Source organism: Cydia strobilella, chromosome Z (genome assembly GCF_947568885.1).
Source record: "Cydia strobilella chromosome Z, ilCydStro3.1, whole genome shotgun sequence".
Lineage (NCBI taxonomy): Eukaryota > Metazoa > Arthropoda > Insecta > Lepidoptera > Tortricidae > Cydia > Cydia strobilella.
The window spans coordinates 45,583,212-45,596,919 of NC_086068.1; the positions used below are offsets into that span (position 1 = coordinate 45,583,212).

General features: G+C 36.3%; 1 protein-coding gene across 4 annotated transcripts in view; it reads right to left on the reverse strand.

Annotated features, from left to right (window-relative positions):
- The window catches only part of LOC134754800 (probable ubiquitin carboxyl-terminal hydrolase FAF-X), a 157,463-nt gene that overhangs the window by 56,791 nt on the left and 86,964 nt on the right, over window positions 1–13,708 (reverse strand). For 3 of the 4 annotated variants that reach the window (XM_063691168.1, XM_063691167.1, XM_063691166.1), the window contains 10 exons: window positions 10,593–10,760; window positions 8,194–8,261; window positions 7,210–7,322; window positions 6,722–6,895; window positions 6,480–6,621; window positions 6,222–6,375; window positions 5,936–6,083; window positions 5,734–5,854; window positions 2,006–2,142; window positions 518–677 (listed from right to left, as the gene is read on the reverse strand). In XM_063691168.1, the coding sequence (XP_063547238.1) occupies window positions 518–677; window positions 2,006–2,142; window positions 5,734–5,854; window positions 5,936–6,083; window positions 6,222–6,375; window positions 6,480–6,621; window positions 6,722–6,895; window positions 7,210–7,322; window positions 8,194–8,261; window positions 10,593–10,760 (1,385 nt within the window). The remainder of the gene's footprint in view (window positions 1–517; window positions 678–2,005; window positions 2,143–5,733; window positions 5,855–5,935; window positions 6,084–6,221; window positions 6,376–6,479; window positions 6,622–6,721; window positions 6,896–7,209; window positions 7,323–8,193; window positions 8,262–10,592; window positions 10,761–13,708) is intronic. The other variant, XM_063691169.1, reaches the window with a different exon arrangement.

The window sequence follows — 13,708 nt, forward strand, 5'->3', positions numbered from 1 at the left end:
TCAACATAAAAAACGATGTAATCTCAGTTATGTGGCTAAAACTACAGTCAAAAGGATGCAAGGCGAAAAATCAAAGATACATAAATATACCTTTGAACATTTGTTTAATAAATTGATTAACTACATGTGTAAAATATACGACACGTGTGATAAAGATAGGTACAGGTGGTAGTTATATTTTGTGCCTAGTTTACTTTTAGTTTCTTTAGATTAAAACTTTGATTTCGTGGAGATTTCTTTATTTATTTCATTGCATGTTTGAGAAAAGCACTATACATACATCGGCGTGAAAAGGGGTTGTCGGCCTCATAACTATCCGCCCTCACTACGTTCGGCCGTATATATATATATATGCATTCGGCCGGCAACCCCTTACTTCCCGGCCTCTGTAGTAATGTACTATTTCACCTCAGCAGCTCGAACAAGCCTACTTTCGTCACTCCCTTGATCCCTGATCCCTGATCAAAAATAGTTTATAATTTAATTACTTGATTAGTACGTAAATATGAATACACACCCAAATAGCATTTGTCGTGCCAGGCGGGACTTGTAACCTCAAGAAGCACAGCTTTTTCATAAAGTTGAAATGCTCCAAACTAAATTGATCTTGATTGTGAGAAAAAGCAATATTGCTGCGACGGACTGACAGCCAGATAGGTCGAGGAATTGCACTTTCCCTGAAAAAAAATTGACATATTTTTTACTGAAATATAGGTTCCTTGTTGAGCTTACTGTAGAATTTATACAATTGTTTCAGAACGAAGTCATAGATAGTAGAAGATATATTAAGTCGAAGAAAAAGTCCTTGTATGTAAATTGTATTTTTTGTTTCCTCTTACAAACTCCCGCGGCCCTCTTATTGGTCATGACGTTGCACCAAACCATCGGTTACCGTTAAAGCGCTCGCTAAATTCTATTGTATCAGAAGTTTCATAGTTCTCTGCTGAGTGACGTTGATCAGTCCGCTAATTGTGGTTGGTGTAACTGGCCCTTAAAAATGTTGCCCTAGGGAGTTTTACTTTTCAAGTATTTATTTTTAACTATTACACTATTAATATAGTAACTTTGTCGCCTGAAAGTACGGGGGGTTCGTTTGCGTCAAATCCGGTAGTTCTGATTTTTTGCAAACTAGTTTGTGATTTGGCCCAATGAATAATCCAAGTTTGTGACCTCGAGCGCCAAACGCAACTTTGTCAAAAATCGAATAACCGCGAAAATTTCATATTTTTTAAGATTTGTGCGATTATAACCCTAAAGGCAAATTATAACCCTAACCTTCTCAGGACGTTTTTAAAGTACACTAGATTTGTTACAATACGAGTACAATTGTCTCTGTACATCTAATAGTAGTTTCCAAAACATAATACACATTAATATTAATATTATGTTAATATTATTGACATTGTAATTGTACCCATCCTGATATTTTATATAAGCTGATCATTTAATTAATTTTAATATTATATGACAACTGAATTTGTATAAATAAATAATTTACCCAAAAAAATATGTTTCCAAAATAAACGCTCAAAATTTATAATTTTTTCGAACTTGAATTCGTAGGCTATGTGAATGCAGTGAGTATGCATTACTGGCATTACTGTAACTATTACGGCAAGTTATATATCATTTTCATATAATTTAGGGACATTATTATATACTTTTCGGATTATTACATGTAATGTAACGTTTATTGCAGACAAATAGTCCTTATTATATACATAAGAAATTACAAACGGCATAAAAATAAATAATTAATCACAAATTCATTAAAACAACACACATTATGTCAAATAAATTAAAATATGTCTTTTGAATTTGATCATTTCACTAGTCGCTGTCAAAACCCCCAAACCCCAAACCCATGAAACATTCTGTATAGTATGGTATGGTCTCGTGAAATATAGCTCTGTTTTTTTTTCATTCTCATACTTAAGCAATACTGCTTGCAAGTAAAAGAAATGAATACTACTAAAACAGTTTAAAAAGTTACAGTTATACTTACTTGAAATTCATATTTCTCATTGATTGTACAAGACTAGTATTTTCAATGGTATCTTTCCTCGTGTAGAATAGTATGTATGCATTCCACCATCTCTTTTGGCGTTTATAAGAGACCCTCTTTAACATCGGATCAAATATCTGGAACAATGTAAGAGATTACCACTTCACGCGTAAGGCGCACGCGCACGCGCACTTGCGAAGGTCTATAATAACTATCCTGAATAATTGATACACATATAACTTGTGTAGTACTATCGCATAGGTATGTTACCCAAGCAGTAAATGCGCCTATTCTTGAAATTAGCTCGCCAGGCGGATGCAACAGCATGCAATGCAACAGGGAAAACGTTGAATAAGGATCGCATAGCAAAAGAAGTCGGTTAATGAGGAAATAAGTCATTAGGAAAAATATGATAAAATCGCTAAGCTATATTTGCACAGACTATAAAGTGACAAAGCGTGGAAGTGCTAAAATTATAAAACAACAATGTTCGATGTATATTCTATATATATTTTTTAGTGTTCTATTGGCGCTTCCATAATGTATCCACCGATGAAAGCTTTATTTTACATTATAGCACATACTTTGGACAGGTCCTTGTGTGGTTATTCGCGCGGCTAGCAAGTTTTCTGAAAATCGGCAGGGTATTTTTCGACCACCAATTTTTTGGTCTTTGATTGAGCTGAATTAAGCATATTAAGTTTGCATATTGACATATTGCTTGTACACAACACACTACCTTAATGTATAGACAATAAGGTCGTGTATACATATTTTTGTCACTTTGTCCGTGCCGATATTTAATATCTTGACTGTACCACTACCAACTTCTAGTTTCCGGTAGCAATATGAGCTCTATGATAAAACTAACCAGCCTCATAGAATTGATTTTGAATACAGGTAGTATAATTATTGAGTAGTGGTTGACTGTGCCTTATATACAATATTACATTCTGACACTTACTAATTTAATTGCAGGTATGATGATTACTATACCATCATCATCTTCCTCGCGTTATCCCGGCATTTTGCCACGGCTCATGGGAGCCTGGGGTCCGCTTGACAACTAATCCTAAGTATTGACGTAGGCACTAGTTTTTACGAAAGCGACTGCCATCTAACCTTCCAACCCAGAGGGGGAACTAGGCCTTGCTAGGATTAGTCCGGTTTACCAATCGGTTAATATTTCCTACATAAATTCCGAAAAACTCATTGGTACGAGCCGGGGTTTAAACCCGCGACCTCCTGATCGAAAGCCGCACGCTCTTACCGTTAGGCCACCAGCGCTTTTAATTATGATTACTATACCATTAAAACAAATAAATTCGCATATGCTACATCTTCCTTTCTTAAAGACGTTTGATTATAGTCTTATTTCCCTGGAATATCACCCCAATTCTGAATCCAGTATCTTAGATAAAGCAATATGGCAGCAGTGCATAACATCACACAAAAAACAAGATAGTAGAAAAGGAAAAGCAAAAATATATACAAAAACATAACAAAAAAAGTATGTTCTAAATAATAATAAAACGGTAATTGTCAATAAGGTCAAAATCATGCTAATATTAAATGCAAATGCTGAGGATAAAAAAAACAGTATTAACGAAAATAGGGTAATTTTTGGACACTCCAAATTTAGCAAGACTTATTTTATATGAATGGGGATTTTTATTTGGGATGAATTGATTGCTATAATTTAAAACTGAAGAAAAACCAGAAGTTCGCTGGAGAATATCGAGATAAAATCAATATTAAGAAACCGCTAAGCCACAAGAATAAACAAACAACAACAATCTTGATAAAAGGTAAACAATTCGCAGAGTACTTGCTCAGCCTCAGCCTCAGCCTCAGCCTCAGCGTTTAGGCCCAGCAACTCCGTAACTTTGTTTACACTAGTTAGGAGGTGAACATATTATTATCAAAAGTCCCCGGCCGTAGCCCTTAAGCCGGGGGAAAGGGGGAATTGAAAGTCCTATTTTTCGGCTTTTCCCTTTTATCTTGGAAACTTTGCGTCTTAGCGACATGACTACTTAAACAAAACGAAAGCTGATTAAATTTGCTACAAGTTTAATTTAGTCAAGTGTTCGATATGTTGAATAGTTTTCGGGATATCCTCTCTGGTTATCAATTTTATCTTGATATCTTCATCAGTGAAGCTACTAGGCCATGTGTGGTATCGTTTTTGTACAAATCAAGGATGCCGAACTCATTTATGATATGAAAGTGACACCATTCCGAAGTAAAAGCTCAACAAGTATGAAAAAAAAAACTTTTTTTTAATTCCTCTTCACCTTTAAACCGCTAAACCAATTTAGTTTAAATTTGATATGGAGATAGTTTAAGTCCCAGGGAAGAACATAGGATAGTTTTTATCCCAAAAATCGTCCCTTAAGGGTGCGAAAAGGGAGGTGAAAATTTGTATGGGGATTCAATAACCGCTGATCCGATTTAGATATAATTTGGTATAGAGACAACGAATGCGGAGTGAAATCTGGACAAAGTTTTGAACATGTAAAAAGTAAACAAAAAATTAAACTGAAACTATATCCAACTGCCAATTGAAAGTCTATATATCTGTTAAATAATCCGGTAAAATTCATGGGCATTGGATTTTTTCTCTTGAAATTGTGGTCAATCTAGAAGAACACCATCGCGAAACTGTATGTAATTTCTCCAGTACTATTTCCCTATGGCCGAAAGCGAAGATAGTGGAACATTTTGTGGAAGCGAGTTAGAGGTGACGATATGTTTATAATATTTTTACATCTTTTTTATTAAAAAAAAAAACTACGGCTATAAAGTCTGGTTCAGGTAAACCTTCCAGCATTAGCCAGTTTCCTGGGAGAGATCGGTTGAAGAAAATGACGGCCCGATGAGTCACAAAATCTTACAGTGGTCATGAGATTATTAAAATTTGGCAGTAAAAATGTTTAAAAATATCTTAAAGATATGGGCATCGGCAAACATCCAAGAAAAGTTAAGGTCACCTTATCCGAAAATAAAAATAAATAACTGAAAATGTGGGTACGTCATACCGACCAAAATGTGTACAGCTGTTTTTGCGTAATGTGATTTATGGGGGACTAATCATATTGTAACTTAAAATGGAAATTTATGGCAAGGCAACTATTATTTTGAGAACACCAATGGTCCAACAGACGAGAATGTGAAATATGTCGAGCATACGAAGTTTTTTTAAAAGGTTTTCCTAAGAAAGATAAAATTTTAACTAAAAAAAATGCCAACATGTGTGTTATCGACACCGATGGCTTTAAAGTACCACAACTTCCGTTAAAAATCTTGCACTTGAGTAAACTTTATCTTGCATTTAACGTTGTTAAATACATGAAAATTCATGAAAAAAACCATGTTGTTTTTATTTAATACGAATTTTGTCCAGATTTCACTCCGCATACGTTAGTTTGAGTCCCAGGGATAGCAGGGGGAGGGCATAGGATAGTTTTTATGCAAAAAAAAAATCCGTTAAAAGTGAAAAGGATGGTGTAGAATTGTATGAGGAATCAATAACCGCTGAACCGATTTAGGTGAAATCTACGTCTCCATCTTTGATTTAGTTGAAAATGATACTAAACTAGTCTAAACAAAGTTACGGAGTCAAAAATTAAGTTCCAAGCATTTCCCTCTATAACTTTTTTTTCAGCATTCGTTGCCTGACCTAGTCAGATTAAAATGGGAAAGTATATGTTAGGATCGGAAAGCCTCACCTCGCCCGTGTACTCCCCGCCGAAGCACTGCGCCTTCATCTCTTCGTCGTCGTGCATCGCGCACTCGGTCACGTCACCGTCGTCTAGTTTCACCCACCGTCCTGTTTCACTGCCGTTATCTCTGATGCATATAATAACAACGAAATTTACTATTTATGGTCTAAATTTATTAATAAAGAATATTATTTGAAAAATAGTTTACCTTAAGAGCACATATGAATAATAGTGGCCCCCGGAAGCTTGTCCCGAGTGCACTACAATGCCGCTCAGCTGATAGTGAGTCTCGGGTGACCGTTCTTCGCCTCCCTCCCAGAGCGAGGCGTCGCCCTCCGCGCGTGCTAGACCTCGAGCTGGCGGCGCATACCATATTCATGTTAACAAGGTTGTATACAATGTACATACGTACCTATATAAAATTGTATGCATGTATACACAATACAAACAGATCACGTCTTCTGAAGACGTGTCTAGAGAAACGACTTTCTTACCTGTATACGGCTCAACATCCAACTCTCTCGGAAATTCAAAGTAATCGTTGAATTTGATCGCGCAAACTTTTTCGAAGTCGTATTCGAATCTTTTAAGTTGTATGACTAGAACTGGGGGTAATTTATTTAAACATAACCTTTTTACTGTTACAACCTGTGAATAGAACACATACATAAAATTAACTAATATAATTTAGTAGCAATTAAAAATAGTTCAATGTATTTATGACAAATACAAAAGCAAAAGAAAAGCTATACCTTCTTATTACACTTATCACAGTGGTAAGCATCAGCGCCTTCTAAAAGTTCGCCTCGCACATATGCTTCTAAAGATTCCTGAAGCCGTGACATATTTCTTATGTCTAAAGACACTACACTGAAAGGTTCTTCTTTGCAGTACCTGTAAACAAACAAGATGTGTTATATTATATTATATGCATATTCATTCGTTTAGTATATTTATACAAGTAAGCGTGGCAAGAATAGTGTGGAATACGTACCTGTGTGGGCATCCTTTACAGATTTTTTGATCTGAGTAAGTACCGCCTAATGTTTTGGCCATCAGTTGTTCTTGTCCCAATGATTTCAAAGCTTCATCTAATGATTCCACAAGGGACATGAAAAACTCTACAGCATCTTGTTGTTCTCGGAGATTTACTGGCTCGCCTTGAAGTCTACAATAGTAATTTTATATCTATTGATTTACATTTATCTTATCAATTAAAGACAGTTGTTTCTTTTGAGAAGTGATACAAAAGTTAGGGCAGTTGGTGTAACAGAAACTATTGTATAGGAAGAGCAACACTTGCGTGGAATGGAATATGCATGGTATAGTGTATCTCTTGCACCAGGCTAAATATATCGATTATCTTACCCCAACTGACTTGACTATAAGGTCTCAGGTCTCTAAGCATTAGATAATGTAGTGTAGGGTTTAGAGGTTTGTCAACTTAATTGTACTGGCAATCGTTCCATTTTAAATGCTTACCTAAAATGAGCCCACAACCCTCTTGGCACATAATATTGCAGTTTACTGAAATGCAAATGTGCGAATATAGCTTGGACTTGTTTCAAGATTGTGACGTTGTAGTCGCCAGTAGTCTGTAAGGAGGTAACAACAAATTATATATTTAACTGTTAATTGTGAAAACCTACACATCGAACGCTCTTCACTCTCAAGTTTGTAAAGTTAATATAACTTTTTAATACAGTTGCTCAAAAAGTGCTCCTTTTCGTGGCTGTTTAGCGTGCGGAAAGTTGGTTTTCGCGAACTAGTGCTTTTTACTTTTCCAATTTTTTAAATTTATACTTTTTCCAATTCATGACTACTTATTGATGAGTGTTTATATTAGTTTCCTTTAAACGTCGTAATCAACATAAAAACCTACTGTTAATGTAAGAGTACGAAAAATATGCATATTTCATATTTTATTACTTACCTCTTCATCATTATAACACGTTTATTTTTTAATGTTGAAAAACCGTTCTTAATAAGTTGTCTGAATGGAACGGAACGCCTGTCAAAGAAGAGGCGTATTTTCTTACTGCAAGAATGTTTTAAGTTTCCAAATGCAACATTCGATATTGTTTTTATAAATATACGATACACAAATAATCGTAAATAACGATATTTAGGTAATAATAGTACAATGTTTTAATATTTACAATTGTTTCTAACTTATAGAACATGCATTTGAAAAAAAAAACTTTCATTGAAGTGGGTTCAATAATAATAACAAAATGTATTCTAGTCGAATAAAAGCTAGAAAAACACCTCTTCATAATGTCAATGTCAATGATGTCAGTGTCACAGAATTAATAATATAAAAAGTTTCAAATTCCATTCCTTAATACTTGTTGCTTTTATTATTTTTTCGCAACTGTATTAAAAACGTCGTTCGATACACGTGCGGATATGTCATTCAGTAATGACATACTTTCCGCACTAGCATCGAAATGTACTATTGCATACCTCCACTTTCTCTACAATAGAGTGTTGATTCTCCCCAGAGAAATCTTCGTTAGGATCAGTTGCTGCTCCTAGAATCAACATGTTTCTTTAATAAAGTAGCACTTATATTGCTTAATTAAGTAATATGATGTTTCTCGCGCTTTATTATATCACTCAACTAAGTCATCATTCCGACTTCCGATGGGTAATATTACCATTGCTGTTTATGTTCAAATTGTCGACCTGACGACTAACCAATATGTACACGAAAATGTCAACGGCTGACAAAGATAGCCTTAAAAAATCAAGACCGCGGGCAGAGTTATGAAAACTAGTGTCTGTAAATATGGCAACACGAATTCTTGTGTATTTTTAGGGTTCCGTACCAAAAAGGTACAATTAAAGAAATCCTTATGGTGTGACTGTCCGTCTATCTGTCACATTGCTAAATATCTCGAAAACTACTTAAGCTATCGATCTGAAATTTGGAATAGTTATGAACAACGCTAACCCAAACATATTGGAAGTGTATTTTTTTATTATATATGGTAAATGCCCAATACAAAGAGGAGCAAAATTGCGAAGTCTAGTTACTAGGTTGAGTCGGATATCATTTAAGAGCTTAAATTGAACATAAAATTTACTTATGAAGGAAAATGTGAAAAGAACCCCCCCCCCCCCACCCTTAACTCCGAAGTTTACAGACGAAAAATTATGAAATTTTTACATAGTATTTATATTATCATAAATATAACAGGAAAAATATATTCAGACCTTTTGAAAACTTTTTTTATATTATCCAAAAACATATTCTAATTTATTTAATTTGCAATTTAAGCCCCTTTTTATTATACTTGAAATTTCTATGATATTATACTAAATACACCTTTGTTCAAATAAAACAAAAAAATGTTGAAATCAGTTCTCATGATAAAGAATTATCCCTAAAAAACCAACATACATACATACAGGTCGTTATTAATAAATTAGTGAGCCAATTTACTGATAAAGGGCGCTGCACACAATTACGCGTAGTTTACTTCTGGTCAAGTTTTTCGTGATTAATGATTATAGTTACACGAGAAAATTTCAAGTTTGTACGGAACCCTCGGTGCGCGAGTTAACCGAACTCGCACTTGACCGGGTTTTTTTTAACCGACTACAAGATTTCAAAGGAGGAGGTTCTCAATTCGGTTGTATGTTTTTTTTAACCGACTTCAAGATTTCAAAGGAGGAGGTTCTCAATTCGGTTGTATGTTTTTTTTTTTACCGACTTCAAGATTTCAAAGAAGGAGGTTCTCAATTCGGTTGTATGTTTTTTTTAAAGGTTCTCAATTGGGTTTTTTTTTTTTTTTTTTAATGTTTGTTACTCCATAACTCCGTCATTTCTGGACCGATTTTGAAAATTCTTTTTTTGATTGTAAGTATATACATACAGATTGGTCCCGTTTTTGTCAAAAAGCAGTTCTGATGATGGGATCCATAAGGAATCGAGGGAACTCCTCAAATGTTAAAGGCATACATATAGTGATTTTAGTATTTTCATCAACAAATCAAGCACTTACATTTAAAAAAGTGACAATTGATGAAGTGGAACTGCTGATGATGATCAGAACGGAACTCTTCAATGACGCATAGTTCACGTTTGGCGATTTGTCCTCTTCGTTATGTTTGTTAAGCAAGTTAGGTTTTCAGGAAACATTTTTGTCAAGCTCGAGTTCAGATGATGAGACCCACGAGGAACCGAGGGAACTCCTCAAATGTGAAAGGCATACATATAGTGATTTTTGTATTTTCATCAACAAATCCAGCATTTACATTTAAAAAAGTGACATTTGATGAAGTGGAAACTGCTGATAATGATCAGAATGGGACTCTTCAACGTTTGGCGATTTGTTCTCTTCCTCATGGACCCAGACCTAAACTTGGACCCGGACTCGGACCCGGACCCGGGTCTGAACATGGACCCCAACTCGGATCCGGACCCGGACCGAACTCTGACCCAAACTTAGACCCGGACAGCCGGACACGGACCCGGACTCTGATCCGGACCCAGACCCGGACCCGGAAATGCTACTAGAAAAGTGGGTTACGTGCGTGGTTGGGTTTTAAACTGCGATTCTCACAGAACAGAACTGCTATCAGAAAAGTAGGTTAGGTTAGAGCTGTGACCCTTACAGAAACGAAATGCTATCAGAAAAGTAGGTTAGGTTAGAACTGCGACCCTTACAGAAACGAAATGCTACTAGAAAAGTGGGTGGTTTTACCTTCTTTTCTACATTATTAGGCAAAAGATGCTGTCTTTTTCATTTCATTGTCTGGAATCTAAGAGTGCACCATCAACAATAAGTGAACTTTCAGCGGCATTCCCCATTGAAGTCGGTTTTTTTTTTCTTAAAAATTATATAATAAGTGCTGACCTTGGACGGTGAGTATCGCGTCGCGCACGTCCCGCACGCAGTAGAGCTGCTGCAGCACAGAGTTCATGTAGCAGGTGGCGCCGGCGTTCTTGAGCCCCGCCAGCCCCGCCGCCGGCCGCGGTCCCACGCACGGCATATACTCCCACTCCACCAGCGGCACGTTTTTGTCTGCAAGACAATCGTTCATATGCAGGCTGTACACACTACACGCTCACACTCGTCGTGAGCCTCTCGCCGAGTCTCGGCACCGCTCCGATCCAATCAGAGCGGAGGCGGGAGACGAGACGAGAAGGGAGCAGTATGTACACACTCGTTCTCGGCATATCTCGGGGATGTCTCCACACAACCGTACAGCCGGCATTATATTAAGGGGGCTAACGCTAAATTGTAGTTTTCAAATTGAATTTTTACTCATTTTAACCAAGGCAAAAGCTATAATGACACAGATACTAGACTATATTTGCAAGGGCAGACTGACCAAAACCAGGCCTATGAAACTCCGCGCGAGCTCGGATTTATATCCCTACTAATCTCGTCCCGTCTACGGTACAAAAGCGGTTGCCACTAGCCACACGCGTTCACGCACGCACTGCACCGCGCGCACATTGTCAATTTTTACGATAGTTACAATACAAGCTAAGTAGGTACTGTAGGTAGTATTGAATTTCTTTAAACATGTAATAGTACATGGGGCGTAAGTTAAATATTGCTTGCCGGAGCGATTTATAGACTCGAGTTTGCAATATTATTACGCCCCGAGTTACACACAATGTTTTTCATCACACTTGCAATACAAAAATGAAGTATAAAGACAAAAAACTGTTAATTATAATACTAGAAACTTCATAACTCCCTAGAGAAAACGCTTTTTCTATAGTTCCCGCTAAGCCTGCGTGCAATTCCACATTTACTGAGCGAGTGTGAAGAAATAGTACATCACTACCGAGGCCGTGAAATAAGGGGTTGACGATGCCGGCCGAATAGAATAGACGGTTTGAATAGACATTTTCACCACTAACATATAGATGAAATATTTTAAATGTTTGTTTATTTGTGTAGTTAAATTGGTAATTTTAAAAATATTGTATTTTTTTTTAAATAATGTCTTATTTAATATTGTCTTGTGAATGTCTTATTTATTACGTTCATGTCGATTTTATATAAATAAAACTGCAAAATATAGCAAAAATCGTGTATTGTTTTTTTATAGGCGTAGTGGCAGAATGTCATTACCATTACGAACCGTAAAACATACACTGCTTATAGTTTTTTTAAATGGCTGAATGCCATGATGCTGTGTCACAACACAAATATCTGTGAAATGGAAATTATATTTTGTCAAAGTACTGTCTTATTTCAAACATAGACAGAGAGAATCATACTATCGTTGTCTTACACTAGTACTAGCACGCAAAGAAAAGTAGAGTATAGTTGTTTTGTTCTTATTTACTGACAATTTGGTTGGACCGACTATATTTAATTTCTACTATTTTATGTCTCACTATACGTAGGCCACATTGAATGTTTTGCACTACTGGCCACTCGTAAACATTTAAATTACGAATTGTATATTTAAAAGAAATACAGGCTGTTATTTATAATAAATGTTGGCTACACATCGATCATCTTTTGTTTTTAATGGCTTGTCAAAGTAAATCACTTGCGTTAAACATGGCTTTAACGCGAAAAGATTTTTTCACCTCAGCAGCTCGAACAAGCCTACTTTCCTAACTCCAGGGAGTGAAGAAAGTGCGACTTCCCTCACTCCAGGGAGTGAAACAAAGTAGCTTTTTAATTTAGTGAAGGCCATGAACTGCCACTTCATACTTTTATTACATTTTTATTATTATTATTATTATTTATTTATTTAATAAAATACAGAGTATTCATACAATAATCATAGCCCCGCAAAACTCAATAATGAGTTTGACTGTGGGGTCATCAGTCTCTAGTTACACATGTACTTAACTTAATTTTATAGTAGTGCAATTACTACAAAATATTGAGGTAGTGTATTTTTAACATAGATTTAAATTTAGACTTCTTATTTTCACATCTTATGGCTTCGGGCAAACTATTAAGCAAATATGGTATTCTTTTCCTAAGGGTTCTATCCCCGTAGTAGTTATTAATTCTAGGAACGCATAGTTTGCCTGAAGTCACAGCCTTTGTGATGTAAGTGTGATTAACTGGTGTTAATGCATCCTCTGAGCTAAGCTCCCGCCGGCCATGGTTATTGATCGCAAGTAGGTATTTATGTTTTAAACTAACAGGTAAGATGTTGCAAATTTTGAATAGAAGTCTGTAGTTACCTTTACATTTGAGTTTAGTTTTATGGTTAACAAGTAATTTTAAAAATCTGATCTGCATATTTTCTAATTTATCGATAACCTATCTTAGTTGTGAGTCCATAGCTGTCAAGAGCATAGCTCAGTATTGAATCTACAAGTGACATGTATAAACATCTAAGTGTGCTAATAGGAACTTTAAATTTTAAGTGAAAGAATTTACCTAATAAAACTCTAAGTTTTTCATAAACAAAATTAACATGATATGACCAGGAGAGGTGCTCGTCTACTTTGATTCCAATGTAAGTAATACATTCTACTTGTTGTATAGGTTCACAGTTACAGTTATATTTGTTTAGATGAAAGCAGTGAAAAGTATGGGCATATAATTTGGAAGGGATATTCTTAATTGGTAAATACGGTGAATGAATTAGTAAGAACTTGGTTTTATTGGAGTTGAGAACTATCCCATTGTCGTGAGACCACTTAACGACCGAGTCAATGTCTTCCTGTACTAGACGGAAAGTGTCCTCAAGGTCAGTGCCCGCGCGCAGGGCGCATAGGTCGTCTGCGAACATGTGCGTTGAGCAATGCTGCAGCACACCGCACAAGCTGTTAACGTGCATCAAGTAGCAGACAGGACCACAGCCCGAGCCCTGAGGCACCCCATACTCCACGGCGCACTCACGACTATAGGAGTTCCCGACCCTGACCTTGTAGGAGCGCGAGGTGAGATAGTCGCGGAGCCATGGGTTCAGCGGCTCGCTCACATGGCCTTCAATAAGGCATGGTATGGTATGGTATGGTATGGTATGGTATGGTATGGTA